The following is a 20,237-nucleotide window of genomic DNA, read 5'->3' on the forward strand; positions in this document are numbered from 1 at the left end:
TGTGATCTCTAAAATAATAATAAGTACCTTCTGAACCTGAGAAGTTTCGTATCGTTTCCTCCTCTCTTACGAGTGTGTGGCTGGCGGTGTATTTCGAGATGTTTCCTTTTTCAGTTACTCAAGGCCTGTGGTTTCACCTTTCTTGAGCGCACTCAAGTTCATAGACAGACAGGTGGGTAAAAAATGTTTTGAGCAGTTTATAAGATGTGTAGTTTCAGAAGATGAAGCATTCATCCTAAAAACAAGATTCTTTTTTAATAAATCGAAGAAGTAATATTTGCACTTAAAATTGTTTCATTTCAGTGTCTGGTTACCTTTGTTAACTGTATTACTTAGTAATAGACTCATGATCATTAGATAGTAGTGTCTGGCTACCTAGAAGATAACGATCTGATTAGTCGTATCGTTAATTGGCTCCTTGCCTTAATCTGATTAGTGAGGCCATCATAATTCGGTGGTAGGCATTACGACGACAAAAAAGTCGTTCTAGAGTTGATATTATCTCATTTTCGTTGTAGCACTTCGAGACATTCTCCAGTCACAAACGAGATTTCAGGATATCATTTGAAGGTTAAGAAGGTGATGCCGATAGGCACTAGTAGTTATCTCCATGCTATCGGTAAACAGAACCATTTAAGTAATACAACATGTCTCGTTATGAGTGTGTTATCGAAGGGGGCGACCGACTGATATCACAAGCGCGCTTGATAAGAACCTCAAAAGGAAGAGCATCCAGGGCCTGTTGAATTCCCGCGCGTTGAGACAGCAACTCAGCTCATGGAAATGGACCGTCTTGCCTGGCAGCTGGTAGCAGCGATTCTTGCCAGTTTAGCGTTCTCCTGCGATGTGAGTATGAAGCTTGGTGTCTTCTCAGAAACAGTATCAAGTGTACTCAGAGGACTAGACTGATTTATTAGCCGTTGCAAATAATAAAATGACGTTTAACAGAACAGGCCTGCCAAGATTTGTGCTTTAAGAGCGCTCGCACTCCGCCAGACGTCGCGTAGTCTGCTCAGCACACAGCTTCTCCCCACTACTGTGCTCTTCCGAGAAGATGTGTGAGTGAGATGTCAATATGCCGCAGGCTGCACGTGAGGGAAACTCAGACGTGTTTGTGACACAGTGCAACTACATCTAAGAGGCGAATAATGTAGCACACTTTCAAAGCAGAGTTTCATCACGTGTGTTTCCTTCGAACTAATTTTTCTGATGTAGCAGGAATTCTTATTACTGCATTAAACAGCACTTAGTGCTAACACAGTGAGCAGTACAAGAAAGCTTCAGTACAGGCTTTACGGGGTGACAATTATTGAACTGTATGAAATGGAATCGTCATAATTTCTGAACGGTTTGAGTTAGCTAGTTCAAACTGCACGGTTTGCAGCTGGATATGATGGAAACAAGTATGTGCAAACATGGCTTGGTTTAGCGACGAAGCCCACTTTAATTTGGATGGATTCGTTAATAAGCAAAATTGGCGCATTTGTAGGACTGAGAATTTGCATTTCGTGATCGAGAAGTCTCTTCACCGTCTACAGGTGACTATGGTGTTCAGTGTCCAGTCACGGAATAATCGGTGCCATATTCCTCGATGACACGGTGACTACCGAACGGTGCGTGAAGGGTTTGGAAGACGATTTCATCCCCATTATCCAAAGTGCCCCTGATTTCGACAAGATGTGGTTCAAGCAAAACGGAGCTGGACCCCATCGAAGCAGGAAGGTGTTTGACGTCCTGGTGGAGGATTTTGAGGGACCATATTCTTGGAACGGCCTCTATTTGCCGCCATATTCTCCGGATCTGATCACATGCGACTCCTTTGTCTGGGGCTATATTAAAGACAAAGTGTACAGCAACAGTTCCAAAACCATTGCTCAGCTGAAAATCACCGTTCAGGAAATCATCAACAGCATCGATCTTGTGACACTTCAGTGGATCATGCAGAATTTCGCTATTCGTCTGCGGCACATCATCATAAATGATGGCAGACATATCGAACATGTGATAACCTAAATCCGAATATCTGTAGTGACGTTTACTTCTTGAACAACGTGTGTGCACGCCATAATTTGTAAGTAATCAACGTTTCTTTATACAGTTCAATAACCGGCACCCTGTAACATTACGTCTTGTGTTTCTAAATTAATACACATTTAGATTTCAGAATACACTGACGGAGGAAAGAAGGAGTAGTGAGACGTAAGAAAAGGTTGGTAGAGCTGTTTTTACATCTTAAAGACGAAGTCTATTCAAATTTCAAGTCAGTCGCATAGGAGTGGTCCTAGCAGTGGAAGCTCAAAAACATTACAAAACAATTTTTTTACATCTAACATTTCATCATTTTTTCATTTACCACTGCTGCATTTGTTGGTATAGGTACTCTTTCCTTCATAAGCAAGATTCGTCGATGAATTTTGTACAGCATACAAACCATACTTGCAGGTGTACGAAACTCTAGAATCTTCCATATCTATTAAAAACTGTGGTAAAAATAGATATGTAACTATAAAATTTGGATTTTTTTCTAAAAATGAAGTTTAAAATGTAACAGCTCATTCATTTTTTTGCAAATTAAGTAAATTCTAAAGTTTCATACACCTGTAAATTCGTCGAAGAAGATCTCTTACTTATGAAGAAAAGTGTACCTTTAGCAACAAACGCAGCCAATGGTAAGTGAAAATATGATGATGTTTCACAAACAAACAAAAATTTTTTAAATTATTTTGTTATGTTTTCGAACTTCCACTGCTATGAGTATCAATCCTGAATCCTTTCTGGTCATGCTGACAAAGTTTTATGAATTCATTTGTAAAATTATAGGCAGTGGAAATTAAAATGTCGTGCGGTGCCTCTCCTGCTCCACGTTGGCCCCTTTGGCGAATATCCCCCTTAAGGCGACCAAGACGCCACTCTCAGCACCTCACAGACTTTGGACGAGGTCGTTTAGTAGAGCTACGAGAATTTGGATGGTTCTTCTGCGATACTGAGCAAAGACTTTGGAGGAATGTAGCCACTGTACGTGATTGCTGGCAGCAGTGGTCATGAGAATGTACGGTCTTAAGAAGAGTGGGCTCCGGACAGCCACGGGGCACTACCACGAATTAAGACCATCGTGTTTAGGGTATGGTTCTGGCGCACCGCACTGCGTAAGTAGAAACTATAAAAGTAGCCGTTGGCACTGCAGTGACGAAACAAACTGTTGTAAATTGGTTACTTCAAGGACGCTCCGAGCCAGAAGCTCTGAATTCCACTGAGCTCAAACCACCAAAATTATCAACTTAAGTAGTGTCGAGCAAGACCTCATTAGAGGGTAGGGTGGAGGTCTGTTGTGTTTTCTGATGAAAAATGGTTCTACCTCGGTGGCGGTGATGGCCGTGTTTTGGTGAGAAGGAGGCTAGTTGAGGGCCTGCAACTACCTTGTCTTTGGGCTAGATATGATGGATCTACAACTGGAGCTATGGTCTGGGGTGCGATTTCGTGTGACATCAGGATCGCTCTGATGGTTATCCCACGCACCCTGACTGCAGATTTGCACATCTGTCTGGTGAGTCTACCTGGTGTGCTGCCATTTATGAACAGCATTCAAGTGTTTTCCAATAGGCTAACGCTGTCCACATAACACTGTTGTAATCCAGCACACTCTGCAGCGTATCAACAGTTACTTTAGCCTAATCGATGACCAGATCTGTCTCCAATAGAGCACATATTGGACGTCATCAGGTGACAATTCTAGCGTTATCCACACCATACACAAACAGCATTATCCGTCCCTGTATCGACCGATCAAGTGCAACAATCATGGAACTCCATCCCACAGCCTGATTTCCGGCACCTGTACAACACAGTGCATGTGGTTACTCCGATTATCAACGTACCAGCGTTCCACATTTGCAGTGGTGTATCTCGTGCTTACATTAATCTATGATCTTGCAATGTGAATCACTTACACATGTTACCTACACAAATATATGCCCGAAATTTCATTACTTATTTTTCTGTGTGGCATTTTTTTCTTCAGTGTATACTAGTCAAGAACATGGAGTTGCGCAGATTAAAATCTGTTAAACCCGAATACTGGCTGGACTTTGTCAATTTCCTAACAGAAGAAAAGACCTTTCCGCACTTACATTGATCCAAAAATTGAAATAACTTGAGCGACTTGACTGTGTGGCCAAGAATTTTGCTCTTTGGATAGTGTTTTATAAGTTTCTTGTAATTTATTAGATTGGCAAATAGGACGTTGAGCTGGCTGGTGCACAGCATGTCTATCTGCTCAAGCTGAAGGTAATGTGGTACATCAGAACGCGAAACAAGAATGGTCTCAAAAATAAATCGAAATTAGGCTTCACTGTTGCAAAATCTTAGAATCTCTTTGAGAGTTTGCGAAGAAATGTTTCGGTTACTGAAACGGAATCAGTCAGGCCTGGTTCACAAGTGATTGCCTTGAGTTCTGGGAAATTGTTCCCTATAATGAATTTAAAGCTGAATTTTCCATAGGATTCAATTTCGTTTAACAGCATCACTCCCTCCGACGTATCTGTTACCAAACGATTTCCGTCTTGCATTAAGCCACATAATGGAGCGAAATAATTAGTTATGCCGCCTATAAAATATTTTGTTACTACTTTTCTTATCCTTAACTCAGTTTTCATTGATGCCCATCCTCAATCAACCAGCATTCGGTGTTGTGAATCAGATCGTCGTCGTGGTTGGTGTTGCACTGACGTTCCAATAAGCGAGTTTCCTGTTTATAAGAGTGTGGTGGTGTACAAACAACTTCGCTCGGCCATCGGACGATAGTAAAAGTATAGAAATTCCCATCCGGAGTTGATCGAAGCGGCTGCCCCACTTTTCCTTTTCCTTTTTTTTTTTTTTTTTTTTTTTTTTTTTTTTTAAGGGGGCGTAGTCGCCCTAGTTTTCCTAACGCAGAACGTAAATGTAACATTACGCAACTACACATATGCTCATAAATTAAGGATAATTGCAGAATGTGGTGCCACACAACGTGGCACTACACAAAACTGGCGCTAATAATATAGGCACATAGGGAACACGCAACACAGATCTGTAAGTCCGCGGTATTGATAATAAGTTGAGAAAACCGTCCCGAAACACATGTGCTGCAAAATGCCACTCTTTTCTGCCCAAGTACCCCGACATCAGTATGGGATATGATTACTATGCACACGTACACAGGCCGCACAACGTGTTGGCATATTCTGGATCAGGTGGTCGAGCAGCTGCTGGGGTATAGCCTCCCATTCTTGCACCAGTGCCTGTCGGAGTTCCTGAAGTGTCCTAGGGGTTTGAAGACGTTCAGAGATACGTCGACCGAGAGCATCACAGACGTGCTTGATGGGGTTTAGGTCTGGAGAACAAGCAGGCCACTCCATTCTCCTGATATCTTCTGTTTCAAGGTACTCCTCCATAATGGCAGTTCGGTGGGGCCGTGCGTTATCATCCACTGCACCCCTGAAAAGACGGACATGATGGTGCAAAATGACGTCCCGATAGAGGTGACCGGTTACAGTTCCTCTGTCACAGACATGCAGACGTGTACGTACACCAATCGTAATCCCACCCCACACCATAAAACTACGCCCTCCATACAGGTCCCTTTCTAGGACATTAAGGGGTTGATATCTGGTTCCTGGTTCACGCCAGATGAAAACCCGGCGAGAATCACTGTTCAGACCATTCCTGGACTTGTCCGTGAACATTACCTGGGACATTGCATTGGCCATGTACCGTGTTCTTGACACCGGGCTTTGTGGGCTCTCCTGTTACCAGGGGTCAGTGGAATGCACCTTGCAGGTTTCCGGGTGAATAAACCATGTCTGTTCAGTCGTCTGTAGAATGTGTGTCTGGAGACAACTGTTCCAATGTTTGCGGTATGGCCCCGACCAAGGCTACCTGCAGTACTCCGTGGCCGTCTGAGGGCATTGATGGTGAGACATCGGTCTTTTTGTGGTGTTGTCCACTTTGGACATCCAATATTGTAGCGCCTGGATACATTTCCTGTCTGCTGAAATCGTTGCCACAATCTTGAGATCACATTTTGTGGCACACGGAGCGCCCGAGGTACGACCTGCTGTGTTTGACCAGCCTCCAGGCGCCCTGGTATTCTAGCCCTCATAACATCTTCAATGTGTGTTCTTTGAGCCATTTTCAACACACAGTCACCATTATCACATCTGAAAAGTCTGCACACTTACTCGATGCACCGTACTCTGACTTGCAGCAACACACCTCTGCGTATGTGGACTGCTGCCAGCGCCACTGTGCGACGACCGCAGATCAAATGCACCTCATGGTCACACAACGAGGCGATTTAAACCCGCAGACCGCCCACCAGAGCATTGTTTCACCATGTATCAGCATTATCGCTAATTTATGAGAACGAGTGTAGAATTCTTAGCATAGTGCTTGGCGTCCGACAAAGCGACTGCCTCGCTCTAGCGGCGTCCGGCTGCAGACCTCACCGTTCCTCCTCGCCACTCAGCCCCAGTCACCAAAACACTCGGTGTACTGGACAGCAGTGCGATCGGAGCGCTGTTTAGCCATTCTTGGCGTATGAAGAAAGAGTCATGTGGTACTGTTGGCTGGGAGACCTAGACGCGTAGGATCAGCCACACAGTCGTAAAGGTTTTTCTCCCTCGGAGCTTTTCCATCCACTGTTTGTTGTGTAGCAGTCCATTGCCGATGACTGTAGAGTATGTGGGTGGATGTCTCTTGCGTATCATTCCATTTTCGGTAACAGTTGTGCGTGAGTGCATGCGCGTGCGCGCGCGCGCGCGCGCGCGCGTGTGTGTGTGTGTATGTAGATAAACGTTGCAAAAATTTCCATTTCCAAATTTTACACCGTGTACGGCACTGAAAATGTATTTCAGAAAATTAGAATATTACTCTGGTTCATTAGAACCACTTGAAGATACAAATGTTACATCAGCATTACCATTCAAAAAATGGTTCAAATGGCTCTGAGCATTATGAGACTCAACTGTTGTGGTTATCAGTCCCCTAGAACTTAGAACTACTTAAACCTAACTAACCTAAGGACATCACACACATCCATGCCCGAGGCAGGATTCGAACCTGCGACCGTAGCAGTCGCGCGGTTCTGGACTGCGCGCCTAGAACCGCGAGACCTCTGCGGCCGGCATTACCATTCATCACGTCAGCCAGGAATAAAAGTGGTTTCCACGTCACGTGTGTCACTTATTAGCTGCTTTGATAGTCTGGAAAGGCATATTATATAGATTATTGATATCCGCATCAGACTACTACAATTTAAAGCCATGCGGGATTAGCCGAGCGGTCTGGGCGCTTCAGTCATGGTTTGTGAGACTGGTCTCGGCGGAGGTTCGAGTCCTCCCTCGTGCATGGGTCTATGTGTTTGTCTTTAGGATAATTTAGGTTAAATAGTGTGTAAGCTTGCGGAATAATCACTTCTAGTAAAACCATCAAACTAATCTGACGATAATAACTGCCATTAGTCTTATATGTTTCCTTAACTAAGGACTGAATGCTATGTCTCGCTGACATTTGCTTCATTAGCGATGACATACTATTTCAGTTCTGTATTGTTAACTCTTCTTAGCCTATGGCAGGTGTCAATTACTTAGTGACCCACTGTCTTATCATCCGACATTTACTGATAATTCAAAAATAATGACCCATCTCTAGACACTTCCATGTCAGCCTTTCATAGAGCTTTTCTCATAGTATGAGGTCCGCTGTTTTCACGATTGCCATCAGTCAAAACTCGCTATAAATACACTCTGTCATTGCTTGCATAGTTCATGATTTCGATACTTTATTTTAACTTTGTGGCCATATACCTTTTCTGTCACCGCAGTTATAAGATACCCTAAGGGAGGGAAGATGTGTGTGCCATTAGTCGGTATATGGTATAAATTTATTTGGTATCCTATTTTGTGAGGTGAAGATTGGGGATAAGGACGGCGTTTGCCTGAAAGAATGTAGAAACCCGACGGAAAACATACACAGACTGGTCGATATACAAGATCAAAGTGCGTTTATCCGCCATAAAATATCGAGTTCAGTCTGGCTCATTTCCGTATCTGGCAAACTATCGCACTGCGTATTAAGTTGTATGAGCAGCCGTAAAAAGTCTTAGTCAAGTACTAACTTCTTGCTTTCTTTCTTTCTCTCTCTCTTTCTTTCTGCCGTTTCTGCATTGTGTAGCTGTAGTCAACTAAAAAAGTGCTGCTCGTCAAGTCTAGCAGCAGACGCCCGGCATCGCCGAAAGCGTCGGTTTGTTTCACGTTACGAGCAAAATGATTTTTAAAGCCGAATTTTACATGCTTGTTCGACACGGCCCTCCCAGGTAAGACATGTGCGACGCTCGTTTGCTGTCTGTCTCTTAAGAGTCTTCAGGCGCCATTTTCTCCATTGTTTCGGCAGGTATTTGCAACTTCTTTTTGAAACGCGTAGCTGGAATCAACCCAAAAAGATACCGCTCATCACACCTTTCACGCGACGCCCACTGTCAATAGAAAGCACCGGCCTGTTTCCCGTTTCAAACGGAATGATATTTAAAGCGAAATTTTATGTGTCCATTCGACAATGTGGTCCGAAATCAGCTTAGTGTCTTCTGTTTTGTTTTGAACGGCCAGTGTTGGATGGTCAGTCAGTGTGCTCCCTGCCGCCGTTGGATAAGCAGCTGCAGCAGCAAGTCGTATACTCCTAGCTCACTCATTTGTTACATAGTTTAATTCTTAATTTCTTTACGTGTTTTGGTACGTGCATTGTTTAATTCATAAATTTCGGGCGTATTATAGTAGCATCGCGTTTTTAGTACCTGAATAGTGTAAAATCGCGTAGTCTCCTTCCGCCGCCAAGCAGTGTGTCAGCGGTGCGCAAGTAGGAGCATTACTGCATTTACTAGGCACTCTTGTATTTTAATAACCGTTTAAATTTTGTGTCGAATTGTTTGTTCTCTCTGTACATTAATTCAGACGTTCTTTGCACAACAGTTTTTAGCATGGATAGGGACTGCAACTGCTGTGTTCGGATGCAGGCTGAGTTGGCATCCCTTCGTTCCCAGCTTCAGGCAGTGTTGGCTTCGGTCACACAGCTTGAGGATGTTGCCAATGGGCATCACTGTGGGGGTCCGGATGGGGATTTGTCGGGGAAGGCCAGCTCGTCCCACGCATCCCCCTATCGGGCTAAGACTGTGGCTGCCCGGGATACTGCCCGCATTGAGGCTGACCCCTCACCTGTGGTAGAGTGGGAGGTCGTCTCGAGGTGTGGCAGGGGGCGAAAGACATTCCGGAGGGCTGAATGGAAGGCCTCTCAAGTTTGTCTGACGAACCGGTTTCAGGCTCTGTCTCCGGCTGACACTGATGTTCGGTCGGAGAGGTCTACTTGTCCTGTTCCAGAGGTGTCCCCTCAGTCTTCAAGATCCGGGCAGTCGCAGAGGGTGGGCTTACTGGTAGTTGGGAGCTCCAATGCTAGGCGTGTAATGGGGCCCATTAGGAATATGGCAGCAAGAGAGGGGAAGAAAACTAATGTGCACTCCGTGTGCATACCGGGGGGAGTCATTACAGATTTGGAAAGGGTCCTTCCGGTTGCCATGTAGGGCACAGGGTGCACCCATCTGCAGGTGGTCACTCTTGTCGGCACCAATGATGTGTGTCGCTATGGATCGGAGGAAATCCTCTCTGGCTTCCGGCGGCTATCTGATTTGGTGAAGACTGCCAGTCTCGCTAGCGGGATGACAGCAGAGCCCACCATCTGCAGCATCGTCGGCAGGACTGACTGCGGACCTTTGGTACAGACCCGAGTGGACGGTCTGAATCAGAGGCTGAGACGGTTCTGCGACCGTGTGGGCTGCAGATTCCTCGACTTGCGCCAGAGGGTGGTGGGGTTTCGGGTTCCACTGGATAGGTCAGGAGTCCACTACAGGCAGCAAGCGGCTACACGGGTAGCAGGGGCTGTGTGGCGTGAACTGGGCGGTTTTTTAGGTTAGATGGCCTCGGACAAGTACAGAAAGGGCAACAGCCTCAAAGGGTGCAGGACAAAGTCAGGACATGCGGGGACCAAGCAGTAATCGGTATTGTAATTGTAAACTGTCGAAGCTGCATTGGTAAAGTACCGGAACTTCAAGCGCTGATAGACAGAACCGAAGCTGAAGTCGTTATAGGTACAGAAAGCTGGCTGAAGCCAGAGATAAATTTAGCCAAAATTTTTACAAAGGCACAGACGATGTTTAGAAAGGATAGATTGCATGCAACCGGTGGTGGCGTGTTTGTCGCTGTTAGTAGTAGATTATCCTGTAGTGAAGTAGAAGTGGATAGTTCCTGTGAAATATTATGGGTGGAGGTTACACTCAACAACCGAGCTAGGTTAATAATTGGCTCCTTTTACCGACCTCCCGACTCAGCAGCATTAGTGGCAGAACAGCAGCGAGAAAATTGGGAATACATTTCACATAAATTTTCTCAGCATATTATAGTCTTAGGTGGAGATTTCAATTTCCCAGATATAGACTGGGACACTCAGATGTTTAGGACGGGTGGTAGGGACACAGTATCGAGTGACATTATACTGAGTGTACTATCCGAAAATTACCTCGAGCAATTAAACAGAGAACCGACTCGTGGAGATAACATCTTGGACCTACTGATAACAAACAGACCCGAACTTTTCGACTCTGTAATTGCAGAACGGGGAATCGGTGATCATAAGGCCGTTGCAGCATCCCTGAATACGGAAGTTAATAGGAATATAAAAAAAGGGAAGAAGATTTATCTGTTTAGCAAGAGTAATAGAAGGCAGATTTCAGACTACCTAACAGATCAAAACGAAAATTTCTGTTCCGACACTGACAATGTTGAGTGTTTATGGAAAAAGTTTAAGGCAATTCTAAAATGCGTTTTAGACAGGTACGTGCCTAGTAAAACTGTGAGGGACGGGAAAAATCCACCGTGGTTCAACAACAAAGTTAGGAAACTACTGCGGAAGCAAAGAGAGCTTCACTTCAAGTTTAAACGCAGCCAAAATCTCCCAGACAAACAGAACCTAAACGATGTCAAAGTTAGCGTAAGGAGGGCTATGCGTGAAGCGTTCAGTGAATTCTAAAGTAAAATTCTATGTACCGACTTGACAGAAAATCCTAGGAAGTTCTGGTCTTACGTTAAATCAGTAAGTGGCTCGAAACAGCTTATCCAGACACTCCGGGATGATTATGGCTATGAAACAGAGAATGACACGCGTAAAGCTGAAATACTACACTCCTTTTTCCAAAGCTGTTTCACAGAGGAAGACCGCACTGTAGTTCCTGCTCTAAATACTCGCACAAACTAAAAAATGGCTGACATCGAAATAAGTGTCCAAGGAATGGAAAAGCAACTAAAATCACTCAACAGAGGAAAGTCCACTGGACCTGACGGAATACCAATTCGATTCTATACAGAGTACGCGAAAGAACTTGCCCCCCTTCTAACAGCCGTGTACCGCAAGTCTCTAGAGGAACGGAAGGTTCAAAATGATTGGAAAAGAGCGCAGGTAGTCCCAGTCTTCAAAAAGGGTCGTCGAGCAGATGCGCAAAACTGTAGACCTATATATCTGACGTCGATCTGTTGTAGAATTTTAGAACATGTTTCTTGCTCGAGTATCATGTCGTTTTTGGAAACCCAGAATCTACTCTGTAGGAATCAACATGGATTCCGGAAACAGCGATCGTGTGATACCCAACTCGCTTTATTTGTTCATGAGACCCAGAAAATATTAGATACAAGCTCCCAGGTAGATGCTATTTTCCTGGACTTCCGGAAGGCGTTCGATACAGTTCGCACTGTCGCCTGATAAACAAAGTAAGAGCATACGGAATAACAGACTAGCTGTGTGGTTGGATTGAAGAGTTTTTAGCAAACAGAACACAGCATGTTGTTATCAGTGGAGAGACGTCTACAGACGTTAAAATAACCTCTGGCGTGCCACAGGGGAGTGATGTGGGACCATTGCTTTTCACAATATATATATAAATGACCTAGTAGATAGTGTCGACAGTTAAATGCGGATTTTCGCGGATGATGCTGTAGTATGAAGAGAAGTTGCAGCAGTAGAAAAATGTAGCGAAATGCAGGAAGATCTGCAGCGGATAGGCACTTGGTGTAGGGAGTGGCAACTGACCCTTAACATAGACAAATGTAATGTATTGCGAATACATAGAAAGGAGGATCCTTTATTGTATGACCATATGATAGCGGAACAAACACTGGTAGCAGTTACTTCTGTTAAATATCTGGGAGTATGCGTGCGGAACTATTTGAAATGGAATGATCATATAAAATTAATTGTTGGTAAGGCGGGTACCAGGTTGAGATTCATTGGGAGAGTCCTTAGAAAATGTATTCCATCAACAAAGGAGGTAGCTTACAAAACACTCGTTCGACCTGTACTTGAGTAATGCTCATCAGTGTGGGATCCGTACCAGATCGGGTTGACGGAGGAGATAGAGAAGATCCAAAGAAGAGCGGCAAGTTTCGTCACAGGGTTATTTGGTAACCGTGATAGCGTTACGGAGATGTTCAGCAAACTGAAGTGGCAGACTCTGCAAGAGAGGCGCTCTGCATCGCGGTGTAGCTTGCTCACCAGGTTTCGAGAGGGTGCGTTTCTGGATGAGGTATCGAATATACTGCTTCCCCCTACTTATACCTCCCGTGGAGATCACGAATGTAAAATTAGAGAGATTCGAGCGCGCACGGAGGCTTTCAGAGAGTCGTTCTTCCCGCGAACCATACGTGACTGGAACAGAAAAGGGAGGTAATGACAGTGGCACGTAAAGTGCCCTCCGCCACACACCGTTGGGTGGCTTGCGGAGTATGAATGTAGATGTAGATGTAGAAACGATTTATCAATAGGTATTAACAGGAACAGTAAAACGAAAATAGTTATCAGTACTCCAGCAGGAACTCGCGTGCCATCCTGGCGCGCCGTGACTGCTACAATGCAGCAGCGCTACTCAGTTGCTGCTGGAGTGGTAGTAATTCTTTCTGTTTTACTGTTCCTGTTAATACCGAACTAAGTTAAATTGATGCAATTTGTCGAGTTAACACGTAAATTTCTGCTCTAGAAGTAATTGTTTTCCAGTTGGGAACACACCAAAACAACCCGTTGACACTCACCGTCGCATGAAACATGTGAGGAACAATGTTTGGGCAGATTGCAGCTACATATTTCAGGGACAAACATCCACCATAAAACTAGAGAAAATGCTCCTGACGACTCTTAGGAGAGACACGCTGTAAAGGATACCTAATGCATTATAAGAGAGCGCTCCAAGCGAGGATAGAGAAACAAATAATAAAATACACTCTGGTATCAGTGCTTTACAATGCAGCATTGCACACAGAGCGTCTGTTACGCATTTGTGTGAGCAAAGTTCTGTCCTGCAGAGCCAACTGTTATCGTCCTGACCTTAAGACCTCACGCCCCGCTACAAGAAACCCCGAACTGGACACAAATATTGCAAGCAGCCTCGCCGTATCCTTCGTTAAACGTCTGCTGTATGCCTGTTGAGGCTGATAATAATCGTTTCGTTTCCAGAATGAGATTTTCACTCTGCAGCGGAGTGTGCGGTGATATGAATCTGCCAGGTAGTTTCAACGTTTCGTTTGTTCATCAAACATGTAGCAGCAACAACATTAGCTAAGAATGAGCAACACGATTCAATAGAATATGGGCCTTTCTGGAGGAATGTTAAAAATCCTAACAGTGGCATTAGTATGCTAATGTAATCGTCGCTTGCGTGCATTACTTCAACTAATGTTCTTTTGGGAAAAGGTTCGGGTATCTTACTGGCAACGGGGATACCTCAAAATCACGCAAACAGTTCATAGAGACAAATGCCATGTGTGGTCGAGCACTGTTCTGCACCACGATGCTGTCGCATGAGAGAAAACACATGAGGACGCAGGATTCCGATAACGTACCACCGTTCCATCTGAGTTCCCTCAACCACAAACAGCCGTGACGTGAAGTCATAACCGATGGCCCCCCACACCATGAAGCTCGGAGCGACTTATATATGCAACTTAAAAACATGGGAAGAGTGGGACCTCTCCCATAGGTCGCCGCCATACAAGCTGACGATTGTCATCCGGAACAGTGCAGAACTTCTATGAATCACGGAACGCAATGCAACGCCATCATCAGCAGTCTACGTCTCCCAGTCACGGCTGCCCCAAACGTTAACAGCAGCTAAGCACAGTAACTCCCTGGTCTCACTGATGCTAGTCACAACCAATGGTACAGCGTGACATAGAATGTTGGAATAAGTCCATTACTTGTTCTCAGACGGTAAGCGCTGATGTGAAGGTGTCCTGCTGTGCTTCGTGCACAATACTGGGTTCCTCTTTTGTTGAGGTCCGATATCGTCAAATGGAACGTTGAGGACAAGAATGCCTCCCCTCACGTTCACACCCACTCCAGTATCGTCTAGTGTCATATCCGAATGACCTACAATTTTGGAAACCGCTTCATTTGACTAATCAGCGAAACGGAGACACACACTGAGGCCCCTTCCTAACTTTGTGAGGTGCTGATGACACTGTTTCACACGAGTACATGGCATCTTCAAATCCTTCACAGAGATCACTCAACATCTGGCGCTTTTTACGCTCCTCATAACCCTTACGAGGCGTGGTAATAATAGTAAATACTTACAATACTAAACCCCTCTTTTGGTCTTTCTACCTGTCACAGAGAATTGCGGCTCTAATCATTTCGTTTCAGGCCGATGCTGTGCCTTTGAGTAAATTTAAATTTACATCTTACCATGCCTTCTCGGTGCTTCACTTTTTGATCAGGCAGTGTTTACTTGTCCGAAAGAACAGACATCACACATTCGGATAACTGAATCGCCTCGATGGGTAATTAATCCACCACCTTCAACGTGGATGCACAGTTATGTTAGAACTTCTGTGGGAATCTAGAAATGGCGAGCATGGAGGTCATGTTCGGGGGCTGATGACAGATGGCGCTAGGAGGGAATGTGGTACGGCCGAATGATGTACCGAGATAATAGGGGCACTTGCGATGAACGCTGTGTGGGGGTGGCACAGAAGCTACCGCAACTGCTTACTAATGAGATGATCCCGGGTTCGAATCCTCCTCCCCCAGACATTTTAACTTGCTGCCACTGGTTCCGCATGAAGTCTCGAAGTAGTTGATTTCAGTAATTACTTCCATTTCCTACAATTTAAATAACAGACAATGATCTGATATTATAACGGATGTGTGGAGAGGAACAATTTCTGTAGCACAGCAACAAAATAGAAAACAATGTATTATACTCTACCACGTCTCCTGGATTAAAATTCTACTGGTACATTACAGTTGTTAGCAACAAGTTGATTTGATAAAAACGTCAAATGTTGAGGCGGTTGCGAATGGTTGGATGTTCGTGTGGCATATGTATGTCCTTTCTCTGATTAGATCCTATTGTTACATTAGCGGTTAGAATTGGACATTTTTGTCCGCCAGTTTCCTGTAAATGTAAGATCGTAAAAAACATAAGATATTTCCGATTTTCCACTCTGTAGATGATGCGGAAGGTAGGAGCAAAATGCCTTAAATGTTTGTACCTGTAGCGTAAAAATTGTCTATCTCCCGACAGATTTCTTATACACACACTCTCCACTAGTCCATAGGGATATAAATATTAATTTTGATACTATTTCTAGAGGTGCGTATTTTTTATTTAGATGTTTTACAGTTGTAAGAATCACAAAACGTTGAATGTATTGCAGCGGTTGTACTCATGACAAAGTAATGTATTACCCAGATTTTGTCCCACTAAACTAATATTATTGCTTGCATTTTATGAAGATTCTCAGAACATTTACTAAGCTTTTGACACCTCCCTTAGAAATAGTACTTTTTGCTATAAATTTCACTGCAAGCTTTGTCGAGCCTTATATCACGACTCCTATATATTCAGGAGCTATTGAATGCTATTAAGAGAAGTATGTCATTTCACTAACTATGAATCCATACGAAATCGTTGTACACAGAGGCTGTATGTTATTGTAAGGAATGATAGGAACACAGCACATTGGTTTTATATTATTCTTGCATATCCAAATTTAAGCTACAAGTATCCATCTTCAGTGCATTTGAGCAAGTTGTAATCCAACAAACCTCCAGTTGTAGCCAGCATGTCACCATATGACTTTACTGCTGTACAGTCATAATGAAACTGACAGTTTCCACAGTTTCCTCCTGCTTGCACACCTCTAAAGTCATACAGTGGTATGTACTACTGGATGTATGTTGGGTTATAATTCACTCAAATTCACTTATGACGGCTGTTTATAGCTGAAATCTGGATAAGTAAGAATCAGGAAAAACCAGCAGGATTGTGACTAATTGCTGTGATCCTATCCTTCCTAATACATAATTTCATTTAAGCAAAACGTTATTACTATGTCTCGATAAATAAAAATCACCAGTTCTAATTATAAAGTCTCATCCATGGCGTAACAATAAACGTAAGGAAAATCATCTCTCGATAAATCGAACCATCTGTGGAATACTGAAACTGTTCACGTAACTTAAATCAGCTTTACATGATTAATATTGCAGTTTAATCTTCATATCACAATGATCAACATACAGTTACTGTTCGATTCTGTCTTATCTAAGACATTCCTGAGTAAATAACTTCCCACCACTGGAAGATAATTCACCTCCCTCGAAGCAAATTACAGAGATAAAGCGGTTTCGTCTGCAATCATTGTACACGATTCCTTGATTTGTATGTGTGAAGTTTCAGCACTTGCAACGATTACGTCATATGACTATTTTACTTCTAGGAGGATAAAGCGAAACGATCTCTTAAAACAACACAAAATTAATTCTGCGATGTGCTTATTGCATTTCTCGGCCACTGACGTGTTACGTAAGCATTTGTTAAACTCAAACGCTTTTTTTTAGTTATTACTCTTATGACTGGTTCACAGCGGCTCGTCATGAATTATTCACTCGTATCAACTTCTTCATCTCAGAGTAACACTTGCAGCCTATGTCCTCAGTTAGGTGTCAGATATCTCTCAATGTCTGTCTTCCACAAAAAAGTATTCCTTGATGTTTTAACAAATGTCCTATCATCTTGACCATTCTTCTTGTCAGTGTTTCCAGTATGATCCTTTTTTCGCCAATTCTGAGAAGGACCTCATCGTTCCTGATCTAGTTAGTCCACTTAATGTTTAACACCAATCTCTAGCAACACATTAAACGCTGAGACTTCCTTATGTTTCGGTTTACCCATAACCGAAGATTCACTATTATGCAATGATACAGTCCAAAACTACATTTCAGAAAGTTCTTCTTTTCATTAAGGTCTATGTTTGATTTTAGAAGACTTTTGTCAGCCTGCACTATTATCCTCTATTTACGTCCTCCTTGTTATGTTCATCGTGTGTTATTTTGCTTCCAAGGAAGCGCAATTCCTCAACTTCGCTTACTCGATGTCGATGTTAAGTTTGTCACTAATCTCATTTCTTTTACACCTCATTACTTTCGCTTTCTTCGATTTACTCTTACTCCATTTTCCGTACTCATTCAACTGTCCTTTTCGTTAAACACGGCCTGTAACTCTTCTACACTCTTACTAAGAACAGAAATTTCATAAGCGAATCTTATCATTGATATCTCTCTGCCTTTAACTTTAAGCCCAAGCCTGAACCTTTCCTTTAATTCTTCGTTCTTTGTCTTCCACGCTTATTGTTTCCGTCTGACTCTTGTACAAATTGTATATTGTCCTTCTTCCCTTATAGCTTATTTCTACTGTTCTCAGTACTTCTCTTAGATCATCGAACGCAAATTCCATGATGACAAATCCTAGCATCGTTATTTGGTCTTTTGGAAGTGTTGCTTCCTTTATCATTCGCAACGTCAGACTGCTCCTGTGGCACCTATACCTTTCCTAAAGGCAAACTGATCCTCATACAACATATTATAAATTGTCTTTTCTCTTGTGTATTTGTCTTGTCAAGAAGTTGGTTGCATGACCCGTAGCTGTTAGATAGTTCTGGCAAGTATCTGCACTTGCTGCCTTCGGAATTTTGTGGATGATATTTTTGCATGAAATTCGATGGTATGTCACTAGGCTCATACTTTGAACACACCAACTTTAATAGTCGCTTATCTTCCACTTCCCAAATGACTTCAGTAATTCTGAAGGAATATTATCTGTCCCTTCTGCCTCATTTTATCTGAAGTCTTCAAAGCAGTATTAAACTCGAATACTCGACCATCGGTGTCTCTCATTTCAGCCACAGTCACATCATCAGACAATTCCTACCCCTCGTAGTGGTCTTCAACGCACTCTATCCGCTCTCCCGTTAGCTGGTATCGAATTTCCATACGCCATTAATGTTGACGTCATTGGTTTCACTTTCACCGCAAGACTTTTAAACTCTTCTTTGTGCTGGTTCCTTCCTTGCGACAAAATTTCTTTTCGAGTTCTTCACAACCGTACGTGCATTGGGTTCCCAGCGTTTCCTATTTATTTAATTCGTAAATGACTTGTATTTATTTCTGATTTTTCTCTGAACGTTTTTGTACTTCTTTCGCCGATCAGTTGAAGTGTTTCTTCTGTATCCAAAGAGTCTACGCTGTTATCTGCCTTTGCCTGTCCCACTCCTTTGATTCCCGTTTTTAGAGATGCCCAGTCAACTTCACCTGATCTGCCTGTATGATATTCATTACCGCTTAATTTACAGCCACTGTGACCTTAATTAGTAGAAGGAGTTGCCATTAAGAAATTCATTTAATTTTCTTTTACATGCTATATGGCTATCTGTCAGACTTTTGTTGCTATTAGGTAAGTGACCAAAGACGTCTGTGGCAGCATTATTTACCCCCTTCTAAGCCAAAGTTAGATTAAACCTTGAGTAGTGAAGATCATCCTTTCTCCTTTTGTTCTAGACAAGTACTCTGCTATTACATCTGAATTCGTTCGGATTGTTAATAACAAATTTCATAAGAGAATAGATATATTGTGAGGCAACAGTGAAGATCTCTAGCTCTTTAAATAAGTGTCAGCAGGATGATCTTGAATGAGCTCCAGAAATTATTCTGAATACACGCTTTTGAGCACTGAACATTCTTTTACTCAATGATGAGTTACCCCAGAATATGATACCATACGAAACCAGAGAATGAAAATAGGCATGGTAAGTTAATTTACTGTGTGCTATCCTCAGCTTTCATTACAGTCACTTGTGGGATAGTATGCAGAACTCCCATTGTATGGTGACAGCGAATCGTCAGCATCGGCGCAGCCGGAATATGCGGGTCGACATAATTGGCTACAGTATTTTGGGACCTATCTTCCTTCCACTTCGCCTAACAGGCCGGAACTATGGTGACTTTGCCTCCCCTGCTGGAAGAAGTGCCATTGATGATTCTGAGGGTTATGTGGCTGTTACATGATGGTTCTACAGCTCACTTTGCCCTTAACGTCGGAACACATCTCCTCTGGTCGATGGATCAGACGAGGGGGTCCAGTTGCATGGCTTGCTTGTTCACCGGATCCCAACCAGTGCGATTACTGGTTATGAGGCCTTCTCAAAAGTGTATGCAGAGCCCATTCCATATGTGGAGACACTGGAGCCACACATTCATGCTGCCTCTAACACTGTTCGGATGCAACCTTTCTGACATGTACGTGTACGACAGAACATGCTACGACGCGTACACGCATGCGTTGAGTCACATTTGCAACACATGTTGTAACTGTGGCCTCATGGTACAGCGAGTATTAGACCACAGTCTCTGTAACAATTTATGATTGAATAAGTGGTCACAGGCACGAAAACCATGCAATTCCGAAGATAAGTTCATTAGATCTTTTCTGTTCCACATCCTGCCGTCGGTCAATCCCTAGAGTTTGTACGCGGTGGAAAAAATCACCAATGTATAATCGCTGCTTCGGTTGTAGACATTCTGCCAAAATGGCAACCTCTTTTAGAGTCTCATTTCCTAATCTATTTTCCATAGAATCACTTGTTTTAATTCAACTACACTTCATTACGCTCATTTTTCTATTTTACATGTTCACCTTATAAATCTTCAAGACCTTATCCATTCCATTTCAGTGTCATCTTCAAAACAAAGTTTTTAATTCTTCCCCCTATAATATGTTGTTGTTGTTCTGGTCTTCAGTCCTGAGACTGGTTTGATGCTGCTCTCCATGCTACTCT

At 43.3% G+C, this 20,237-nt stretch overlaps 1 protein-coding gene across 1 annotated transcript in view; it reads left to right on the forward strand.

Annotated features, from left to right (window-relative positions):
• Positions 1-663: 663 nt before the first annotated feature.
• The window catches only part of LOC126281548 (venom carboxylesterase-6-like), an 87,761-nt gene continuing 68,187 nt past the window's right edge, over positions 664-20,237 (forward strand). Inside the window, exon 1 of the mRNA XM_049980609.1 lies at positions 664-846. Within this exon, the coding sequence (XP_049836566.1) occupies positions 778-846 (69 nt within the window). The 5' untranslated portion in view covers positions 664-777. The remainder of the gene's footprint in view (positions 847-20,237) is intronic.

Source organism: Schistocerca gregaria, chromosome 7 (assembly GCF_023897955.1).
Source record: "Schistocerca gregaria isolate iqSchGreg1 chromosome 7, iqSchGreg1.2, whole genome shotgun sequence".
Lineage (NCBI taxonomy): Eukaryota > Metazoa > Arthropoda > Insecta > Orthoptera > Acrididae > Schistocerca > Schistocerca gregaria.